We start from the raw sequence: 21937 nt of genomic DNA, 5'->3' as shown, positions 1-21937 counted from the left end.
TTCCTCTTACTCAAAGACAGCATAGAAACAAAATACTACCTTTTCTCCACCCTCAGTTTGATTAAGCAAAAGTTGAACTTGAACATGTGAGTGGACCTTTTAATTAAAGACTAGCTTTTCTGGCAAATCACTTGAACATAAATGTGGTGGTCAAAAGTCTCGCTAATAAGTCAGGACTATCATTGTTTATACCGTGGCCACTATGAATAGCAATTTTCCTTTAGTAAAATTTTAATGGAGATCAGAATGCTCCTTGTAGTTACCAGCTTATGAAAGTGAGGGACAGACTAACTATGCTTTCTAAAGAGCCTAAAGTAATTCAGTGGAGACTTGCTTGTACGTAGATATTTTCTAAGCCTCCTGTGTCCTTTCCATCCCTTCTTTGTTAGATAAAACTCTACCAAAACCAAAACATTTTCATCCAATCTAGGCCCCTCACCATGAATTAACATGAATTGTGCCCATTGTACTAAAGCTTGAAAAGGGTTCCTTGGTATTTTCTCTCAATAATTCATGAGAAAAAGTGGTTTACTTGGCTCACCCAAACAACTGGGCTGGGGAAAGTTTGTCAATCCACACAAACCTGGAATCCATGATTCTCAAAGTAAGATCTACAGAGAAGTCACTGTTCTTGGCTCTAAAATGTCCTCACATTGCAATGGTTTCTTTCAGTTTACACAGAACAATGACAAGCGAATTGGTCACACTATGATTGGAACGCACAAAGTGAAGCTAGCTGGCTACTGAAACTTACTGAGGTCTCTACTTCATAACATATGGCCATACCACATAGTTACACTAATCTTCCGAGTGGATATTTCATGCCTGCTCAGAAGTGTCATTCTGACTTGGTCATGATTTTCAGAGAACAATGTTCATGGGTTTAAATTGAAAAGCAATGTTCATTTCATGTCAATTAAGTTTGCTATAAAGTAATTGATTAATCCCACAGAATATAATGAGCCATGTCTGTATAAGTGGTATTGCTGGGATGTAAAAATCTAGTAAGTTCACAAATGAGCAAGGTCATGCTATAGTTCAAATGTGAGTTCCCACATTCCTCATTGTGAAGCAGACTCATCTCTTTTCCTAATGTATGGTTCTCTACACTGTCACATTATTATCATCATTTGCTTTTCTATCTAAACTTTAATGGTAAAACCATGGAACTACAATATTTTGATTGACACAAAGATGTCATATTCAGAAGTGTTTGAAACTCAGTTCTAAACTAAGTTATTGAGAGAAAAATATCATCCAAATAGACTGCTTGTTAGGGGTCTTTCTTCCTGGATAAGCAGCTGAACACATGTGCCACGTACATGTGTTATCTTGCTCTCTCTGCAGGTCTCCACCTTCAGGGAAGTTTGTTTAATGGTGTTCAGTTTTCTTCCATATAGAACTTAATGACATCTTTTAGGAATTAACATGCCCCCTAAAATTCATCATTCACTCATTTATTCTTTCTTTCCTTCTTCCTTCTTTTCTGTTTTTCACTTCATTGACAAATTAGTTCCAGCTTATTGTTTGTTGTCCTATTTCTTTTTCTAACAACTCTTCCAAAAATTTCACCTCCCTAGATTTCTCATCTACTCTATATGGGTGTGCAATCCAGCTGAGAAACAATCTGGCCTAGTGGATCACGGCCTCGTCCTTTGATTTAATATCAGTGGAGTAGAACTTCTACACATCTGATTCTTAACTCTTTTTCATCTATAGAGCATGGCTAGAAACATTTTAAAGATTTTTTGTGAGAGATAAAAATTAGATAATGTTTGTAAATGTCCAATGAGAGTCGTTAGGGGATATTCAAGCTCCTGCCATAGTATCAGTTAACATGTAGTTAGACAATTAGAAATAACCATTCAAAATCAGACAAAACAGAAAACCATTAGAAATAGAAAATCAATCTAATTTGTCTCCATAAATCCAAATAGTCACTGGCCTTCAATCTTTAATGTACACCTTGAAGAGGTTATTTATAATGTTTACTGGAAGCCTAAGTCAGAGTCCCAAGCTCAACTGGTTGGGAAAAACACCAAGAATTTATACTTAAAATCACTCCTATTGATGTGGGTAAGTCAGAGCTACACTCATAGAATAGTCAGTCCCTGAACCTACACACATTATACTTACATATGTATATTTATGACCTTGATGATAGAATATATAAATAAATAATGATGTAAAGACAAAAGTAATATTGATACTAGTTAGACATTTAAGAACTTAATGTATATTACTATGAAATAGAAAACACATTCCTTTCCCTTTTTACAGCTTTGCAGAGAATTTAAAGTAAAAAGATACACTCATAAAGAAAGTAAAGAAGGAGCCCAATAAGACAGGCTATTAGGTATTATCATGCCCAAGTCAGTGGGCTGGTTTCTTATATAGAGAGACAAATAACTGAATATTCCCAAGCTGGTAGCTCAGAGATTTGTGGAATAATTTTCAATATAACTGAATACATAGCTAGAGATCAGATTATGAACTGGGGGCACCCTCCAAACACTAGTGGGATTTACATATTTATTTTATTGATATCACACTTAAGAATAGTTCACTTTCCATTTGGATAACTATTTGTGTACTGGATTTGGAGTGATACAAGTTCTACATCCAACACATTTATATGCTTTTATAATATTCTTACATGTAAACAGTCTTACATGTAGATATTTGAACAAGACTTTGAAGCAGGTGCTTAAATATTTGGAAATAAAACCCTAAAAGTTAGACAGACTATTTAAAAACTAAAATTTTCTTTTTTTTTAACAACTGAAATTTTCATTGAGAAGTTTTGTGAAATGTCAAAAGCTTCTGTTAAGAAGAATTTACAAGTATAATTTTCATTCTTCAGATGGCATAAATATTTTAGTTCCTTTTAATAAATAGTCTTGATAATGAGTAATCTTTTTACTATTATAAAAATAAGCTACATTTTCTTTTTAAGAAGGTAGCTTGTTATATTTTTCATATTTGAATATAGTTAATAAATATTCATGATGAATATTTATTTTATAAAAGAATTGTAATGCTAATATTACCTCTTATAACAAGCAAAAAAGTATGCAATAATTAAAGGTTTTATTTTATATTAAGATAGATACAGGACAGTCCACTCACTCTACAAATTAGAAGATTACCTTACTACACTCTTTCAAAATCAGAGATTTTTAAGTTGTCTAGGTATTTGAAAGCTACTTTGATTGCAAACACTGACTCTATTTGAGTCGTGGTGTCTGATGGTGACTGGAATGAGATCAGAAGGTGTGGCTCCTCTGCCTGCATAGTAGTATGTCTTTTTATTTGCTACCTTAGCCTTTGGGACAGCATCGTCTATGGACCCACTGCTCACTGAAGAATGTTTTAGAATTGTAAAATAGGGTCTCCCTGCTAAGCCCAAGACATTTACCAATCACCACACTTGGAAACAGTAGACAATGGAAAGAACAAAAGGAAGTCCCTGGAAGATCTCTTCCTAGTCCCAGGAAAGGCACAGACATTAGTCCCCTTTAGTAAGATGCTGCCTGCTTTCTTTCATTATTCCTGTGTCATAAGTATGTCCCCTTAACTTCAAGAGTTGAGAAAACTGGTTAATCACTTTGGACAGTGACAAAAGCTTTCTTTTTCTTCCTCAATACTTGTTCCTTGGAAATTGTTTTGTTTGTATTTTTCCCCAAAGATGTACTTCTACACAATGTTTTAATAGCAATGACAGTCTTCTTGATGGTCATGGTTGAATTCTCAGTAGGAAAGGAAAATACAGAGAGAAGACATGACCAACTTGCTCTGCTCTCAAACATTAGGAAGCAATCTCATGATGGAATGAAATGAAAAGAAAGACAGAAAAGTAGAAACAAGGTAAAAAAAAAAGCGCAAAATGCTTAGTCATATTTTGTCATTTTCTCTAGAAAATTCTGCATTCAAACAAAAGGTATGACATGAGAGGAATTTGGAAGTTATCATTCCCATTTACCCTCACAGTGAAAAGGGGTGAACAAAGGGGCAAACCAGCTTTTATCCCACTCAAGGATTGGTGTCAGAAGACAAACCATCAGCCCTGGTTTTGGGGACACAGATAGGACTGTCCAGAGAATTGTGACTTAAAATAGCAACCTGGGGATGCTCCCTCGGAGACAGTAATATTCAAGTTGCAACTCTAATAGCTGGAGGCCCCTTGTGGACAAATCTGAGACTAAAGCCTCCTTTGAGGTCAGGAAGCAGTCTTAGGAGGGCTACAGCATCTTTCTAACTTTTACCCACAAGAATCGTATCATGTTCTATGATGAGGATGGAATAAAAATTCCCTCATACTGTCAACAAAGTGGGGAAAAGCCAACATTCTGAAACACACCTAGAGCATTTAATAGGGTCTGATTTAAGTGCCTGGAGTATAGGGAGAGGATGCCAAACCCTCCCCACTCTGGTCTTCTTACTACACTTAAGTGCAAAGAAATTTTGAAAAGACCAAATCACAGTTGTGCAGGTCACTTGCCAGTATTACTGTAAGTTTGAGTTCTAATTGTAAGATTGCATAGTGAAGCTTCTTCCCCTGCACCTACCAGGTATCAACTGGTCCCTTACACATCATCAGGGGAGTGTGACTGAAAGACTGACATATGCCAGACCTGGTTTAAGAAGAAGAAAATTCTAGAGAAACTCAAGAAAGCAAAAGGAGAGAGGGCTAAAACAATAACCAAAGGTCTAGTCTACAAAACTCACAGGTTGAGAAGACAGTAAAATAATCTCTTAGCCAGAAAGCATAACCTCTCACACTGAAGATGTATAGACTTAATTTCATCTATTTAGTATAGCATGTTCTATTTTCAATAAAAAAAATCCCAAGGCATGCTGAAGGAAAAAAATCTTTGAACAAAGCCTGTGTGTGAATGTTATCCCAAAACAGAATAGTTAATATACTTCAGACAAAAAACTAAAAATAACTATGATTAAAATGTTTTCATAGGAAAGCTAGTAGTGTGCAAGAACATGTGAGACATGCAATCACATAGATGAGAATTCTAAGAAAAAAAGAAAAGGAAAAAGAGAAATCAAGAACTAAAAGACCATCATAATTGATATCAGTTGATAACACCAACCGGGGCAGGGCAAATTCCACATTTCCCTCAGCATAAATAAATAACTATGTATGTCTCCATATAATAATAATAATAATAATAATAATAATAATAATAATAATAAAATAAGACATCATATATTTAGGAGTGAGACACAGCAAGAGCTGGAGTAGGGAGAGGAAGGAATAGGAGTAATGTAGATGCTGTGATAAGAAAAAACTAATAAAAATATAAATTTTAAAAATTTTTATGAGTTCATCTACAATAGATTAGACAGGACTGATAAATCAGTGGGCTTCAAAACAATAATTGAAACTTCCACAAAGCTGAAACAAAGTCAATAGAATAAAATTGTCAACTATCTGAATATATGCAAGGACAAAAAGAGAAGAGAAAAACAAACAAAAATATTTTTAAGCAAAGACTAAACAATTACTGAAATCAGTTATAGACTCTACCTTAGCTGAATTGGATCTCTCTGTCCAAATACATGTCCTGATGCTCTACCTCCCAGTAATCTCAGAATTTGACTTTACTGGGAGACAAGGCCACTAAAGAAACTGCTAAAGTAAAATGGGGTCCTAAGAGTGGGGCCCTAATCCAAGATAACTGGTATCTTTCTAGGAAGAGAAGAGATGTCAAAGATGAGCCTTCTCAGAGTGATAGCCTGGTGAGACACAGAGAAGTCAGATCTCTGAAAACCAAAGATTCAGAAGAAGCCAACTCTACAGGTGTTTGTTTCTTAGTTATTTGCAGAGGATGCCTGTCATTATTATGAGAACCAATTTCTGTTGCTTAAACCACACAGGTTCTGATATCTTGTTATGGTCACCCTAGAAATCAGCACAACAAGCCACAGAATCAGGAACTGTAGAGAGCATTAAAGAGGACAAATACATATGTAAATGTTCAAACTATATACTTGGACATATTTTCATTACAGAAAATAGGTTTTAGACTTCTGTGAGGTTAATGGAAAAGATGAATAGAATTTTCAGTTTTATATTATGCAATGCAATTTCCATTTGCATGTGTAATTAATCTTACATTAGTATGGTACATTTGTTAAGTTAGAACCACTGTTACATATTAATTAATAATTTTTAAATCTATAGTTGGCATGGTGGTTCATTCTTTGGGTTGAACATTCTGTAAATTTTCATAAATGTACAGTCACATTGATCTCCCATTTCAATCTCGTAAAGACAGTTTTGCTACCCTAAAATTCCTCTGTGCTTTATCTATTCTTACACTTTGTTTGAAAATAATTTGTCTTTTGTGGTGGTTTGATTAAAAATGACTCCTATAGGCTTATATATTTGAATGCTCAGTCATCAGGGAATAACATTTTTTTGAGAAGGATTAGGAGGTATGGCCTTGTTGGGGGAAGTGTATCGGTGTGGGTAGGCTCTTGGGTTTCAAAAGCCCATGCTAGGCTCAGTTCTCTTTCTCTCTTGGCCTGCAGATCAAGATGTAGCTCTTAGCTTCTGCTCCAGCACCATGAGTGCTGCCATACTACACACCATGATGATAATGGACTAAACCTCTGAAATTGTAAGAAAGTCACCAGTTAAACGTTTTCCTTTATAAGAGTGCCTTGGTCATGGTGCCTCTTCACAGCAATAACAAAGTGACTAAGGTATCTACTGTAGAGTTATTTCAATTACTGTAACATGGCATATATTTAATCTATTACTTTACTTTTAATCTATCTGTATCTTTATACTTAAAAGGATAATACCCCATTATTATCTCTTTAAAATCCATTGGATCAGTAGTGACTGAAGTCTATTAATTTTTCTAAACACACATAACATTGACAGAAGCAAATGGCCAGGGATTGAGAGGTTCTATTGAGGAAGGTAAATTAGAATGGTGGATGCTTTTTCAAGGCACTTCTAAAATGAGAATTGTTATATAATAAATATAGTTACTGCCACACTGAATAAAGTACAGTTTTGGTAATTGGACAGATCTATTTGAAAGCTTTGCAATATGATGAATCAAGAATAAATAATTTCCAATTTTAAAAATTAGAATTCTTTCCCTTTCCTCATCATTTTGAGCTCTCACCATCTCAATACCATAGAGAAGAGAATTATTAACATATTAATGTATATCAGGCATTGTTATCAGCTAGTCAAGATTTGATCCACAGTTCTGAAGTCTTACAGACTATCAATTTGATTTTGTTTATTTGCCTGCCTTGAAGTTGTTTTATATTAGTCCATAAGTTTCCAGTCATCCCTCTTACAAACATGAATGTTTGGATACAGTAAGCTTTCTGTCAATGGTAACTGATAAGTTTTAAACCTGTTCCTTGAGGAACAATTATTGCTTAATGCAAAGCAGTAATTATGTCAGTATTGTTGCCATGGTGTGCCAATACGAATGCTTTGTTTGGACTGTACCCTTTTATTATCTAAGAAAAATACCTAAGCTCCCCCTTATGTCTTATATCACTTTAGCATGCTTTTGGCAAGTGGAAGTTAGTCTTAATGTGGTTGTTTAATGCCACCAAGCATTAAACAACTCTCTGTGTAGGTCTGAAAACCTCTCTGTGTAGGTCTGAAAACCTCAACAGTATCCTAGAGAAATGTCAGAAAGTCATTGAATATTACTGAGGCACAAGTCCTTGTTCTCTCAGGGAATGGTAATATAAGTTGGAACAATTTTTGTTGATAGAAGGGCCTTATATAAGAATTCAATGTTTCTTTCTGCAAGTGCCATGTGTTGGTTTCAGAAGCACACCAGAAAGTTCTCTCCTCTATACATCACAGCTCTTCCATACTAAACCTTCAGTGTTTTCCTTTGAGCTATATATTCCTAGGTCATTCAATTCAGGCTTTGATTGCCATAATCATCCACATGATCATGTATGTCATCAAAGAAGGCCCAAGAACCAAATGCATCATCAGCTTCATTAACATCTCCAGAGAAAACAAAGTTCTCAGTAATCAAGGTCAACAATATTTGAACATACTATTTAAAACAAGAAAAAATATTGTTAAAAAGTCCACAATGAATAATGTATCAAAAATTGAAAGGCAAGGCTAGAATATGGATGGACTAAATGAAATGAGTCAGCTAGAACTCCTGTCCTTAAGGGAAAGTTCTGTTTCTTAGGCTTAAAATACTGTTTAGCTGGACATGCCAGCACATGCTTATATCCTAAAAATCAGGAGGCTGTGGCAGGTAGATTTCCAATTTGAGGCTAACCTAGACATAATAGACTCCATACGGAATCTGAAGTTGGAGTATGCAACTCTTGTCTAAATAAAATGAAAGCAAACAGACAAAAATCCTACCTGGACATTGGATATTCAACCGTTGAAATTCATTTCCTAGACTCTTCACATGCAATTCATCCAACTGGAGCTACCAGCAAAGCCCCTTTCGCTGGCATCTGCTTCTGTTTGCCACCACTGACGCCATCTATTTCCCACCAGAGTTGTCCTGTGTGTGCTTCCTTGTGTGTTGGCCTCCATCCCTCACTGCAAGGCCAAGTCTCACCCTGACTGATGCAAATGTATCCATAGAAACACATTCTCAGCGCTATTATGGGTTTGGATTGCAATTATTTTTTTTGTATTTCCAGAAGCAATGTGCAAATTCTCACCCACCTTGATTTTCTAAGAATGAAGTTCATGTAGCTGTGGTCCATATTGGCTTATTTTAGCTGTTAAAAACAATCAATATAGTGCCAAGATAACTATAGAAACATGATTTTTCCATATGGACTGATCTATAGAGGTTTGTGTTCTATATAACATATAGAATAAGGTCAAGTTTGGTGATGGGGAAGGAGGTAAAGATGCCAAGAATAAGAGAAAAACTTAAAGACTTTCTCTACAGTTTCACATAGTAAGGCCTGTTTCTAATCTCAGCATTCAGGGCTAAGGCAGGTGGATTGTAGACTGAGGTCAGTTTGGGATATTTAGAGAAAATGCATCTCAAACAATAAAGTTAAAATAAAATAATACAACCACTTCTTTTGCTCCTATGCCACAAAGGTGTCTTAGAACTGAATTGTATTGCAAAACAAAAATTAAAAAAAAAATAAAAATTAAAAAAAAAGAAAATACAGCCTAGTCACCATACTTTAGACCTTAAAGCTCAAGCATGCCATATCATCAATACACTTTTAAAGAAGGGGTTTTTAAGAGTATATTTTAAATAAATAAAAGCAGAAAATGAAAGACTGGAGTAATTCAAACTGATAGTGCAATTTATTTGCACCTAAGAATATAAGCCCTTGTTGTGGAATACTACTTAGTTATGTAAAGATGTGTTACATTTGTTTATGTTGCAGAATATTACTTTAAATATGTAAAGATGTGTTACATTGGTTTATGCTGCGTTGTTTAATGATGTAGAGATATGTTACATTTGTTTAAGCTTTATTTGTTTAACAATGTAAAGATATGTTGCTTTGCCTGCCTAAGGCACCTGATTGGCCTAATAAAAAGCTGAGCAGCCAATACCTAGGCAGTAGAGGGATAGGTGAGGCTCATAGGCAAAGTAGGAGGAGGAATCTAGGCTCAGGGAAGAAGAGATGAGAGAATGAGGGAGAAAGAAAGGGAAATGCCCCGGACACAGCGAACCAGGCAGCAGCCAGTCAGCCAGACATGCAGGAAGCAGGAAAAGTAGGACATACAGAATGAAAGAAAGGTAAAAAGCCCTGAGGCAAAATGTAGTTGAAGAGAAACAGGTTCAATTGAGTTATAAGAGCTAGTGGGACAAGCATAAGATAAGGCCAAGCATTCATAACTAATATTAAGTCTCCATGTCATGATTTGAGGGCTGGCAGTCCGAGGAAGCCTGCTACAAACCATGGATAACTAAACATCCTTATGTTGATGTTTAGTAAGTAAGCGAGCTACAAAATAAACCAGAATAGGGAAAAACAAATGGGATAATTTAACAATATAATTCCAGTTAGTTTACAAATAGGCTAGCTGGGCTTTGAGAAACAGTTCAGGAGACTATCCCTTCTGCTGTGGATACCAGTGAGAGTCAATATAAAGCTAAAGGACATGAGACATGATGAATGCCCACTATGAAGCATGTTCTGTGAGTGATTCATTGTAGAGATCATGGCTTTTCCTCAAGCACAGCATGGAGACATAAATCTACCAACTCATTAGACGTGTACTGCAATTGTGATCACTCTAATTGCCAAATGAAAAAGACAAATATTGGAAGAGAGAATCACCAACAATAAGAATTCTCTTTAAGGCATCATCCAGCAACTGATGGAGGCAGATGCAGAGACCCATAGGCAAACATTAGTTAAAGTTCGGTAATCCTGCAGAGGAGGAGGAGAAAGGAGTGTAGGAGCCAGAGGGGTCAAGGACATCATGGAAGGGCTCACACAATCAACTAACCTGGGCTCATAGGGGCTTGAAGAGACTTAACTGACAACCAGGGAGCCTGCACGAGACTGACCTAGGCACTCAGCATATATATTACAGTTGTGTAGCTTGGTCCTTTGTGGAACTCCTAGCAGCAGGAACAGGAGCTGTCTCTGACTTTTTTTTAAATTGGCTTTTGGGACCCTACTTCTCATACCAGGTTGCCTTGCCCAGCCTTAATACATGGGGAGGGCTTAGTCTTACTGCAACTTAATATGCAATGTCTTTTTGATACTCATTGGAGACCTGCCCTTTCCTGGATGGAGATGACGGAGGAAGGGATTGGGGGTGGGGGTGGGGTGGGATAGAGGGAATGGGGTAGGGGAGACTGGCAGGGGAGGATGGGGGTAGGCTGCAGCAGGGATATAAATAAATAGGTGAATAAAAATTAATTCTACTTAAACAGGGAACAGGGGCATTGTGTATGATGGGTAACAATAATGAGGAGCAAAAATCACTGGTTTATATTTAGTGAGATTGGAACAGGAGTGATTCCAGTCTCCTCTGGTATATCAGTATGAATTATTCCAATCATTTCTCTAAGTCAAGATCTCTAACCTAGTTTGAGAAGTAGCAACCAGAGACACAGAAGTGTGTCACACTTCCCTTAAAGGCATACATTTGGCCTTTTGTCATAATGACCATTGGAGCTCAGTCTTTCTCTGGGAGGTATTACATGAATAGCATATACCTTATGGGTAGGTTCCTAGACACATTTCCACATTTGACAGGAAGCTTGGACTCTGACCAACACATCAGCAGTTGTTTCTCAACTTTCTGTAAGGGTTTCAATTTTGAGGACTGTGAATGACAGATGAAGACATGGGCATTTCCATTCAGGTAATAGAATGATGTCGTTTCTCTGTTAATTTGACAGTATTGTATAAAGTACTTTTTCCTATTTGTATGTTTGAATACCATCTGCAGCAGCTGGCCACTCTGGAGTAACTTGCTAAGTTAATGTTTCTACAGTGACCACTAAGAAGGATACTTCTAAATAATTGCTATGGATTTTCCTACAGTTTCCTTCTGCAGATGTCTCTCCAGGGGAAGTCACAAAGAAAGCCAAGCTACTGTGAAGCTTCTCACTGCTTTTGCATATTATAGTATTCTCTCTTGCTGTAATGGCTAGTTTTATGTCAACTTGTTATAAGCTAGAGTCATTTGAGAGGAGGGAATCTCATTTGAGAAAATGCTTCCATAAGACTAGGATATAGGCAAGCTTATAAGGCATCTTCTTGATTAGTGAATGATGTAGGAGGGCACTGCAGCCCCTGTGATGGTGGTATTGGGTGATATAGGAAAGAAAGCAGACTTTACAAGTCATGGAGAGCAAACCAGTAAGCAACACTCCTCTATGGCCTCCTGCCTCTAGGACCTCCAGCCCTGTTTGTGTTCCTGCTATGACTTTCATCTGTGATAAACTGAGATATGGAAGTAGAAGTGAAATAAACCCTGTGCTCCCCAAGTTGTATTTGTTCATGGTTGATCATGGTATTTCATCACAGCAATAAAAACCCTAAGATACTTCTTCAAATGATTTCGTGTCTCATCACCACATGTGGTGGTTTGAATGAGAATGGCCCCCATAGGATCATGTTTGAATGCTTATTCTCCAGTTAATAGAACTGTTTGGGAAGGATTAGAAGGCATGGCCTTGTTGGTGGAAGTATGTCATTGTGACTTTGAGGTTTCAAAAGCCCACACCAGACCCAGTCCTGCTCTCTCATTACCTATTGCCTGTGGATTAGGGTATAAAGTTCTTAGTTACTGCTCCAGCACCATGCTCTCACCAGATGCCCATCTCCCCACCATGATGATCATTAACTCTCTGTAAGCAAGTTCCCAATTAAATGCCTTCCTTTATAAGTTGCCTTGGTCATGATGTGTCTTCACAGCAATAGAATAGTAAGTATGAAACCATGTAAATTTCTTCTTCCTACTTTAAAATTTGGCTCAGATGTTATAAGTTCTTTTATGAAATCATTCTGGGATACCACCCATCACCACCAAATAAAGTCAATCTTTTATTCTTTTAAACTTCCATATCATTTGTTTGTTTGTTTGTTTTTGTTTGTTTTTTCAAGACAGGGTTTCTCTGTGTAGCTTTGCACCTTTCCTAGAACTCACTCTGTAGCCCAGGCTGGCCTCAAAGTCACAGAGATCTACCTGCTTCTGCCTCCCAAGTGCAAGGATTAAAGGCATGCGCCACCACCTCGCAGCTAAAACTTCCATATCATTTTATACATGCCAATGGAGTATTAACATGACAGTTTACCAGAACTCTTTGTAGGATTCTACTTTCTTTTCTAGGCTATGAGCTACTCAATGGCGCTGTTAAGTCAGACACCTATGGATAGCCAACATCTTCTATAACAAGGCACAGGAATGGTTTTCAATAAACATTTGTAGACATGGCATTTAAAATTTGTCCAATCTTGTTTCATAAAAGTGTCACCTATAGGAAAATGCATGAAGATGAACACTTTCTAGGAACAAAAATTTTTTCTAATAGAGCTCTATTGAAATCTTCATTATTGAGCTTGAGTTATCTTCAAATCACTGAATTTGATTTATTAGGATTAGATTTGTTATTGTATATTTTCTTTGGCTTGCCAGTGGCCTTTCCATGTGTAACATAACCTTCTGGTGTAGAATCATACGATGTCTCGCTAACAGTGAGCAAAGTAGAGGTTTAGGGAGCCAGAGGGTTTTTGTTTTGTTTTTACAAAACAAACAAAAAACAAACTTCATAGCTGAGCGGGAGAGCTGAAGGAGAACTAGGACTTTGGCTCTCTGGAACCATTTGTCTCTATTCCTAGATACATAGGATGCTATGAAAAATCAACCATAACCATCTGAGGCTTGTTTCTAGCACTCTAATGTAAGTAGGAGATTTTCTTTAACAGATACAGAGAGCATTGTACTGTAGAAGAGCTGCCATCAAGTCTGGTGACTTGCCAAATGAAGCCATGCATAAATTGGGTGTTATCATCATTGATCCATGCCAAGAATTGTGGTTTCCTCTCTAATGAGAAAAAGCAACAGAATTCATGTACTTGGTATACAGACACATAAGTGGCTAAGGACAAAATAAAGAGCATTTCACTGACCATAGTCTGTGTTTTCTGGCTCCCAACAATTTGATGGCCAAAAATAGGGTGTCTATGAAAGGAAAAAAGAGGAGTCTTGGTTAGACATATAAATATTTAGTAGATTTTCTGGTGTATGGTCTATTTTTATCTTCAGTGGCTATCTAGACTACATTCCTGATAACATACTTTTTAAACCCAGAGAAAGCTGACAGAGAGATATTATAAGGTTCTCATCTACATGCACTGACAAATTTCCCTGCCTTCAGATTTGTCAAACCCCAGCAAGGCTTTAAAATGGTGCTCATTTTCCATCATCTTGCACCAAAAGATGTAAGGTTAAAGGAGACGACTGCATTACCCAAACAAAAGGTTCTGTTTCAGCCACAGAGGGGGCTGAAAGCAGAATGTTATGTCAGAAGATTCAGAATGAACCATGTTTAAATACAGTGACTTCTTCCCACATGTCATATCTCCTTTCTGATTTTCATGGATTCTAAAAGTTCAGAAATATTTCTAAGATTTGTGAATAATTTGCTGGGATATTTTAATTTTGTAATGCAGCTTCCAACATTATTCAACATGATGACAACACCCTTTGACCTTTACTTATAAAAACATTCTTTCATTTATTGCTGCAAACTTTTAAATGGTACAAACCAGAGATCATTTTTTAAACTAATAATACCTTTGATGTGATTAACAATAGCCAGAATTCTGATTCTGTAAAATTCTGGAAATACACTGACTGAAATACAAATTTGCAATAAAAACCTTAAGATAATTAACATGTACTTTTCCCCCCAGGATTTTTCTAGCCCTGATAGCTGGACCTGACACAAAGACTTGTGACCACAGAACTTTATAAGAAACTTCATTTGTTGAAATGGGGATGACACAGGAACTTGGAGGAACAGTGGCTGTAGATGTACATATAGTGGGTTGATACTATATTAACTAACTATACTGATGATTTATGTGTAATGAACATATTTTGGGAAATTTCTGACTGTCTGATAATTTTACTTTCTAGCAGAATGATTCTCAAAGATGTAGAAAGGGTTCCTGTGGAGAAATGATTGAGTCCTTAGGAGAGGGCCTTTTTCCAAAATGGTCTGAGACCACCAGGATCTCGACTTGGCCTCTGATTCTTTGAAATTACTTCAGTATGATGAAGAAGAACTAATAGTAGTTCTGTGCACATATGAACAAAATCACAGTAGGGATTTGGAAGAAAAAAAGACTGAACCACTAGATTAAGAGGGGTAGGAAGATGTATATGAAACACTCTTATCCTCCCCAATCACACTTAACTCTGTGGGAGACAGAAGTTTGAAGATTTGATTTCTTGGAAATTAAATTGAACCCAGACTCCAGTAAAGCCATGAGGGAATGAAGTAGCTAAAGACTGCTTTCATGCAGGGCTCTGCTTTTGAGAAGTCTCTCAGAGGGAGCACTGGTTGCTTGGTGTTGCTTCATTTTTGGTGTGTGTGTGTGTGTGTGTGTGTGTATCCATGTATAAGCATATTGATTAACTAGCTTTAGACTGTACCTATTCTAGACAATATGGTAAAATAGACATCTTTTGTTCTCATCTCTACTTTTACTTTTTCTTTTTATTCTTTTACCATGTACTCAGTGAGAATCTTATGACTATAAAAATAGAATTTTACATTGGAATATTATAGAGAAATGCCATAAAACCAACATTTCTCACTAATATTGAAAGATTTTTCTCAGGAAAAATTTTGACTTACAATAATAGGCACTGTAAGATAATAACAAACCCTTATAGTTTGTTATTTATTACATATTTCTATGGTTATTCTAGACTTCAGGACATTTTACTGCATGAGTGTTGTTTCCAGAGCTAGCCACCTTTGCTACTACAGAACTCACTCCAACAGCTCTAGCCATTACTCAATAGCTTTTAGCTGAATAGTGCATGTACTTAACTCCACAAGAGGCATGTGAGATCTGCCTGAAGAAATCATGTCAGGTCTCAGTTCCAATTAGTAAAGAGAGAGTGACCAGACAATTTAAAATTTACAGTAAATAATTGGACATTTCTAAAATGCCCTGAGAGTATGAGACACATCTATTGTGTCACATCAATGAAATTAAATTGAGGTTCTGTTTATCTCAAAGGCATACCCTGTACCTTCTTTAGCTTCTTAGTGATGTTTGGAATCTACATGGCATTGAGAATTTAACCCATTCTTTTTATGCTCCTTCTAAGGAGGTGAAATTCAATTCAATTCAAGACATTTATGCTGCTTGGAACAAGCCTGAAAATGTAAACAAAACAAAACAAAATGGAAAACACTATGAACCTTCATGTATTTCTACTACTAGATCTGTTCAAACAGAGACTGACCATCACTTTGCTAGACTTTGCAGGTAGGAATTCAGTTCACTTTGACTCTGTTCTTTCTTGATTCCTTTCACTTGGTTATCAGATTCAATGATAAACAGATCTGCTAATCTGTTATATTTAGATATACTGCAAAGGTAGATGGATTATTAAAATATGGAACATTTAATAATCAATATTAATAAAATAATTTTAATAGATTTGCATGAGATACATCTAACAGCACTTTGAACTTGATAACCTCTCCTAATTCTTGTAGTTATGTAAGGAATATGCCACTTGATCCTATTCTCTCACTTTGTCCTAAGACTCTTTAAAATTCTCTTCCCTCCTCTAGATGTGCAGTGGTGCATTGTGACCTTCACTTAGGACTTAGAAGCATGATAAGACATTCAAACTTTGTCTGCCAACTAATTTCTTTCTGGGAAGGTCAAGAACAGAAAAAAAGGTTTTAAATTATGGCCAAATCAACCCATTATCACTAACTGAGGGCCATGTCTGAACTCAATCATTTCATGAAAACATTTTAAATTAGATAATTCTCAAGAGAGTGGCCATAGTCAGTATTTCCTTTCTGAATAAGGTTTTGTTATTGTTGTTTTGTTGTTGTTGTTGTTGCTATTTTAGGGACTTTTTTTGCACACTGGAGATTTTATTTTTCGTATTGACTATAAAGATAGATAATTTTTATTTTTGTAAGCATAGAACAATTGCTCCTTCAGAATTTATGAGTTTGTTGGTCTTACATTTTACTTGTAGCATCAGTGTGACAAATGTTTCTAAAAATTAGAACTGTATAAAAATGTCATCCTGCAGTAGCAAAGACTTTCCTTTAAAAACAAGAAGAGTTAGACACATATAGACAATTGACTAGTCAATCAGAAATACTTCTTATGTATTAGGAGAATTTTTTGGAACTGAAGTTGGTTATAGGTCACAGGTGGGAGTAAGTTTAGTTATATCTCTCAACTTCCTGCTTGCTCAATGCAATTGACAACTGAAGTGTTCCCTATCTTTTGTTTATTCCAGTAAGTCACCTCCTGAATTTTCCTTAAGTTTTTCTTATGTGAAATCATAACTTCAATTATTATGCAATTCAGATTCCACATTTTCCCATTGGTGTCTTATGATGACTTCTGATGCTTACACCTGAACACTAATTTCTTTCTAAGTAGCCTAAGACAACCATGTAATAGTTTCCAAAAGTTCTGTAAACACACAGACTTTCATAAAAAATGAAGTCATAAAGTTCAGGCTTTCTGATTTATTGTGAAAGAATATATGTTTCCACTTACTTGAAACCGATAGAAGGTGCCATCATCCTTGAGTGTGAGGACGTGATCTGAGATGGGAAAGAAGTAGCCATGGGCAGCCATTAGCGTTCCCAAATGGAGAGCCTCCACTGTTCCAAGAAAGCAAAGCAAAATGAAAACAGCACATGAAAGCCCTTTGTATTTATTGGAATTTGTTGTTGTTGTTGATTACAAAAGAGTAACATTTGTCTGATTCTCTTTCAGCACATTTTTGTACCAAATTTTTAACATCTTCCCAGTCCAGTCCCTGTTGCATAGAACAATCTCTCTATAAAGGTGTGTGTGTGTGTGTGTGTGTGTGTGTGTGTGTGTGTGTGCGTGCACACATGTACATATACACACACTCCCAGTTCAAAATCAAGACCTTCCTGCATAGTATCTACACATTCTAGTTTAAACTCTTGAGCTCATGTGGACATAGAAGGAACCAAAAGTTTAGAGACACATATCTTCTTGCTTAAACTCTTGTTACTTCCCACATCTGTTGGTAAAGATATATATATATATATATATATATATATATATATATATATATATATATATACAATGGAGTTAGACAAATGGTTGTGCATAGTAGCTACTGGATATATGGGGCCATTTTGCTTCATTGTTGGCACACTGAATGAGATTAACATCTTTTCAAGGTACTTCCATGGTGCTCCACTTCCACAGATTTGCCTCTAACAAGATAGATTGAGGAAGGCCGAATCTTCTATATGCTGGCAGTCCTTTCCATGCTCTCCTCATTATTTTGGGTTCGTCATCACATTAAAATGTAAGAGGATTTTTGAGGACAGCTTGACCATAACAATGACTAGGAGCCTACAGCTTTGGTCAAGTTCAAGAGTCTTACATGCCTTTGGCAACAAGCCCTGAGCCTTGAAATTTCAGGTGGCTTACTTATCTTCTTACAATCATTTCTCTTCACTTTGATTTTAGAGTCCATGTACTGGGAAATAGTACCAGCACATTTGCCAGTCAAAGAAATTAAGTTACAGCACATGAGGATGATTGCAGAGTACAGATACAAGAAAGGAAAACAGAGTGGTGTAGAGAGGGAGAGTAAATTGCTTCCCAACTCTAAGCCTGGGACATTATGTGACTCAATAAGCAAAGCAAAACAAACAACAAAACCAACATAAAAGGCAGTTAGGAGCTAAAGTCTTGATGAATCTTAGAAAAATGTAGTGAAAGCTAACGTTGGGACCCTGCAGTCAAAAAAGCCAGAGGCCAGTGAGTGTCAGCCTGATTTCCTGCATCCACTCAGAAGCCAACACCATTGTGGCCATTCCTCAGCATTTGCATGTTCTTCTTTATGTAGTACTATCACATACAGGCCTTAGTAAGTGCTTTTTGTTAAGAAAGATAAACAGTGAACATCTACCTTCTCTTGAGGACCAATAGTCTACTTTTATTTGATTTAAAAATATTTGGTCTCATTTTACTCCCCCTTGAAGAATTCTCCAGACATGTTTGGCTCAGGAAAATTTGCTCTTGATCATTCTTTATCATGGCTTTAAGTTGGTAGAGTCTATCAATGGGAATTCCATTCTTTAAGAGTATGAACTAGTTTCCTCCTCAGTAGTATATACTTCCTAGGTCAAGGTAACGTCAAACCATTTACCTTAACCTTTAAGGTGACTGGCCTTCCAACAAGACTTAGAAAATGATTTTCATGTATTTGGTCAAATGCTAAGAGAGTCTCAGATTATAGACATAATTTCCACTAAGATGTTATTAAAGAATAGGTGAAAAATCTGAAGTAAATTTTGTATTAGAGTTAGGACTTGGAAGATAAATAACCAATATTGCTTAGTAGATAAATAGAATTCAATAGAATAAAAGAATAATAGAACTCAAATACACAGCCCATCCTAAATAGGGGAAACATTACTACATGGGAAAGGACCAAAGTGTTTTGTGCTGTGATTATGAGAGGTCTGTTCAGTTTTTCTAAATTAATGTTAATGCTTATATTGTCTTTTCAAAGTACTTCTACAAGGATTTGATGTGGGTTGTCGTGCAATGAGAAAAGCTAATATTGATATTACAGACAAAAATGGTAGTAAGAGATCTTAGTGATTAGAGGGCATTGTTACAAGGTTTATTTGTTTATTTAATGGTAATCATGGAGCTACATGCTCCCATGATCCAACTGCTCCTAAAACTCCAGCATCACCTCAACTTAATAAGACCCAGAAAGAGCACTAGCAATGCCCAAGTGGAATATTTAAAGAGTTTAATGAGTAATCAGTCAAGATCATCCTCCCAACAATGGCTCAGCATTGTCATGCTTCTTGGCAAATTAATCGATAATTAATCTTCATGTGTGAGTGATATTTGCCTCACCCACACAGCTCAAGCTCAACAACAAGCAACCAAAAATCCTAGCTTCTTTGCTCATTTGGACATCCAAGTGATGTGTGCACTGAGAAAGCCATCCCCAAACTGCCACCAAGTGATGAGCAGCAGCAGCTGTGCCAAACCCAGGCATTTATCCCTCCCTCACCTCAAACCCTGAGGTAAAGACTAGCAACATCTTTAGAAGAAGAGTGTTTTACAGACTAATTTGTTTTTTTTTTAAACGACAGTACTTCAAATGTTAAAAGGATGAATGACATATTATAAAAGAAGGTTGAGTTCTTCTGTGTGAAGTGCTGTATATTTATAGCCCAATTTCAAAATCGAGTCTTATCCACAGACAAGCACAGCAGCCTCCAAAGACAGCAAATAATCACACAAAGATTGAAAAGCATTGGGGCCAAGAAAACAACAATTATGATAATAATCACTGGATTCTATATATTTTAGTCAAATCCTTTCAGTTAGGTATTATGTGGATATCTTCTGTGAAATATAGCTCTATGTAACAATAATAATCAAAGAAAAAGAGGCTATCTACCTGAAGAGGGAGGCTGGGAGGGGTGGGAGGGAGGGTACCTCAGAGGGTGAAAGTGATACAATTCTATTCTATTTCAATTAAAAACATATTTCAGAAAAAACAAATACAGTTGTATATACCCTCACATGCATATATACATAGTTAAAATAAAATAAAGTTGTAAAAACAACCAGTTGTGTCATTCCCACACAGTTTAACTGTAACCAGGATCTATCCAGGTGTATCTTAGAAGGAAGTCTAAAGAAAAGTTAGGGTAGCCAGAAAGGCAATGGAAATGCTAAAATATATACAAAGGTAATTTGCCTACTAGTAAAGTAATAGGCACTCATTGGGATGATTCCAAGTCAGAAAAGCAAAGGTTGTTTGGAATATGATATGGTCATTTCAGAAGTCCTTTGAAACATCATCTTTTAGATCTGTTAGAATTCCATTTGAAAAGGTAAGGTCAGACATTTGGGGAAATGATACATACAGAACATTTTATTCTCCAACAAAGCCAAATAGAAATGGACTATTACTGAATTAGGACTTTCTAAAGCAGGTCTATTTTCTCAGCAGAAGGAGGTAGTGAAAGAAGTAACTTGGGCTTTCTTCTCTTTTTAAACATTTTCACACTGAAAAACAATCTGAGTATTACTTGGTTTTTACTAATTACAAATAGAGATTTAAAAAAAAAGCCAATAGCAAATGATAGGAAAGTACAGAGAATGGATGCAGCAAAGCAGATGTTGTTTGGGGGTTGGAGATGTGGCTCCATGGGTACAGCGCTTGCTGTGTAAGTGCAAAGACTAGAGACCAGATCCCTAAGATCCATGCAAATGCCTAGAAGGTATGGCAGCTCACCTACAGTCCCAGTGCTCAGAAGGTAGAGACAGAGGATACTTGGAACAAGCTGACTAACTAGAGCAATCCAATTAGAAAGAGCTAGATTTGAGTGAGAATATAATATATTATATTCTTAATATACAAGTTAGAGAACAATCCAGGAAGACATCCCAAATCAACCTCTGACCTCCACATGCCTACATACATATATATGCTCCCACACATTTGAACACATGTATACACACTCAAATACCACACACACACTTTTTAAACATGGCTTCTGCTTGAAAGAAACAAAAAACAGAATAATAAATTCAATCAGCATTGAGAAATGCACAAAGTGTTTAATACATGTAAATACCTTTCCTAAAAACAGTGGAGCATGGAAGCTGTACAGTAAACTGCCTGAAGTCAAATCCAACTCTCTATTCACTGGTTGTGGAACGCTAGCCAGAGACTTCCAGCCTCTGGGCCTTGGTGTCCTCAGGAGCATGAAGTTAATAAAGTACCTCTGTCAAAAGTTCATTGTGATAACCAAATAAGATGTGTGCTATGCATCAATACCACATGCAAAAGCTACAGTGACATTAGCTGATATAAAATGACACAGTTTGTACCACTTCATCATTCCATCTAGTTCAAAAGGAAATGAGTAGTTGGTTCTAGATTAGGCTTCCCCATCATAGGTGTTTAGCTCCTAACCCAATTGCTTGAATCCTATAGGTAATCAAATTTGATAACATGATACATCTGCTCCAGGACATGCCTGTTTCACCCTAGGCAGCAAAGGACACACACACACACACACACACACACACAATCTGAAGAGGAATATAGTAGTTATAGCAAAAAATGCTTCCAGAGGCAACATATCCTTCAAAGCATGAATGAAATATGCCAACAAGAAACCCCCCTGGCTCAGGAGACAGTAGG

At 36.5% G+C, this 21937-nt stretch overlaps 1 protein-coding gene across 2 annotated transcripts in view; it reads right to left on the bottom strand.

Moving 5' to 3' along the window:
* The window catches only part of Rgs7 (regulator of G protein signaling 7), a 386347-nt gene that overhangs the window by 65626 nt on the left and 298784 nt on the right, over positions 1–21937 (bottom strand). For both annotated transcript variants that reach the window (XM_059280689.1, XM_059280690.1), the window contains exons 4-5: positions 17260–17366; positions 13612–13663 (exon numbers count right to left, since the gene is read on the bottom strand). In XM_059280689.1, coding sequence (XP_059136672.1) covers positions 13612–13663; positions 17260–17366 — 159 coding nt within the window. The remainder of the gene's footprint in view (positions 1–13611; positions 13664–17259; positions 17367–21937) is intronic.

Source organism: Peromyscus eremicus, chromosome 15 (assembly GCF_949786415.1).
Source record: "Peromyscus eremicus chromosome 15, PerEre_H2_v1, whole genome shotgun sequence".
Classification (NCBI taxonomy): Eukaryota; Metazoa; Chordata; class Mammalia; order Rodentia; family Cricetidae; genus Peromyscus; species Peromyscus eremicus.
The sequence above is the reverse complement of the archived record's forward strand: the minus strand, read 5'-3'. Positions and strand labels throughout refer to the sequence as shown.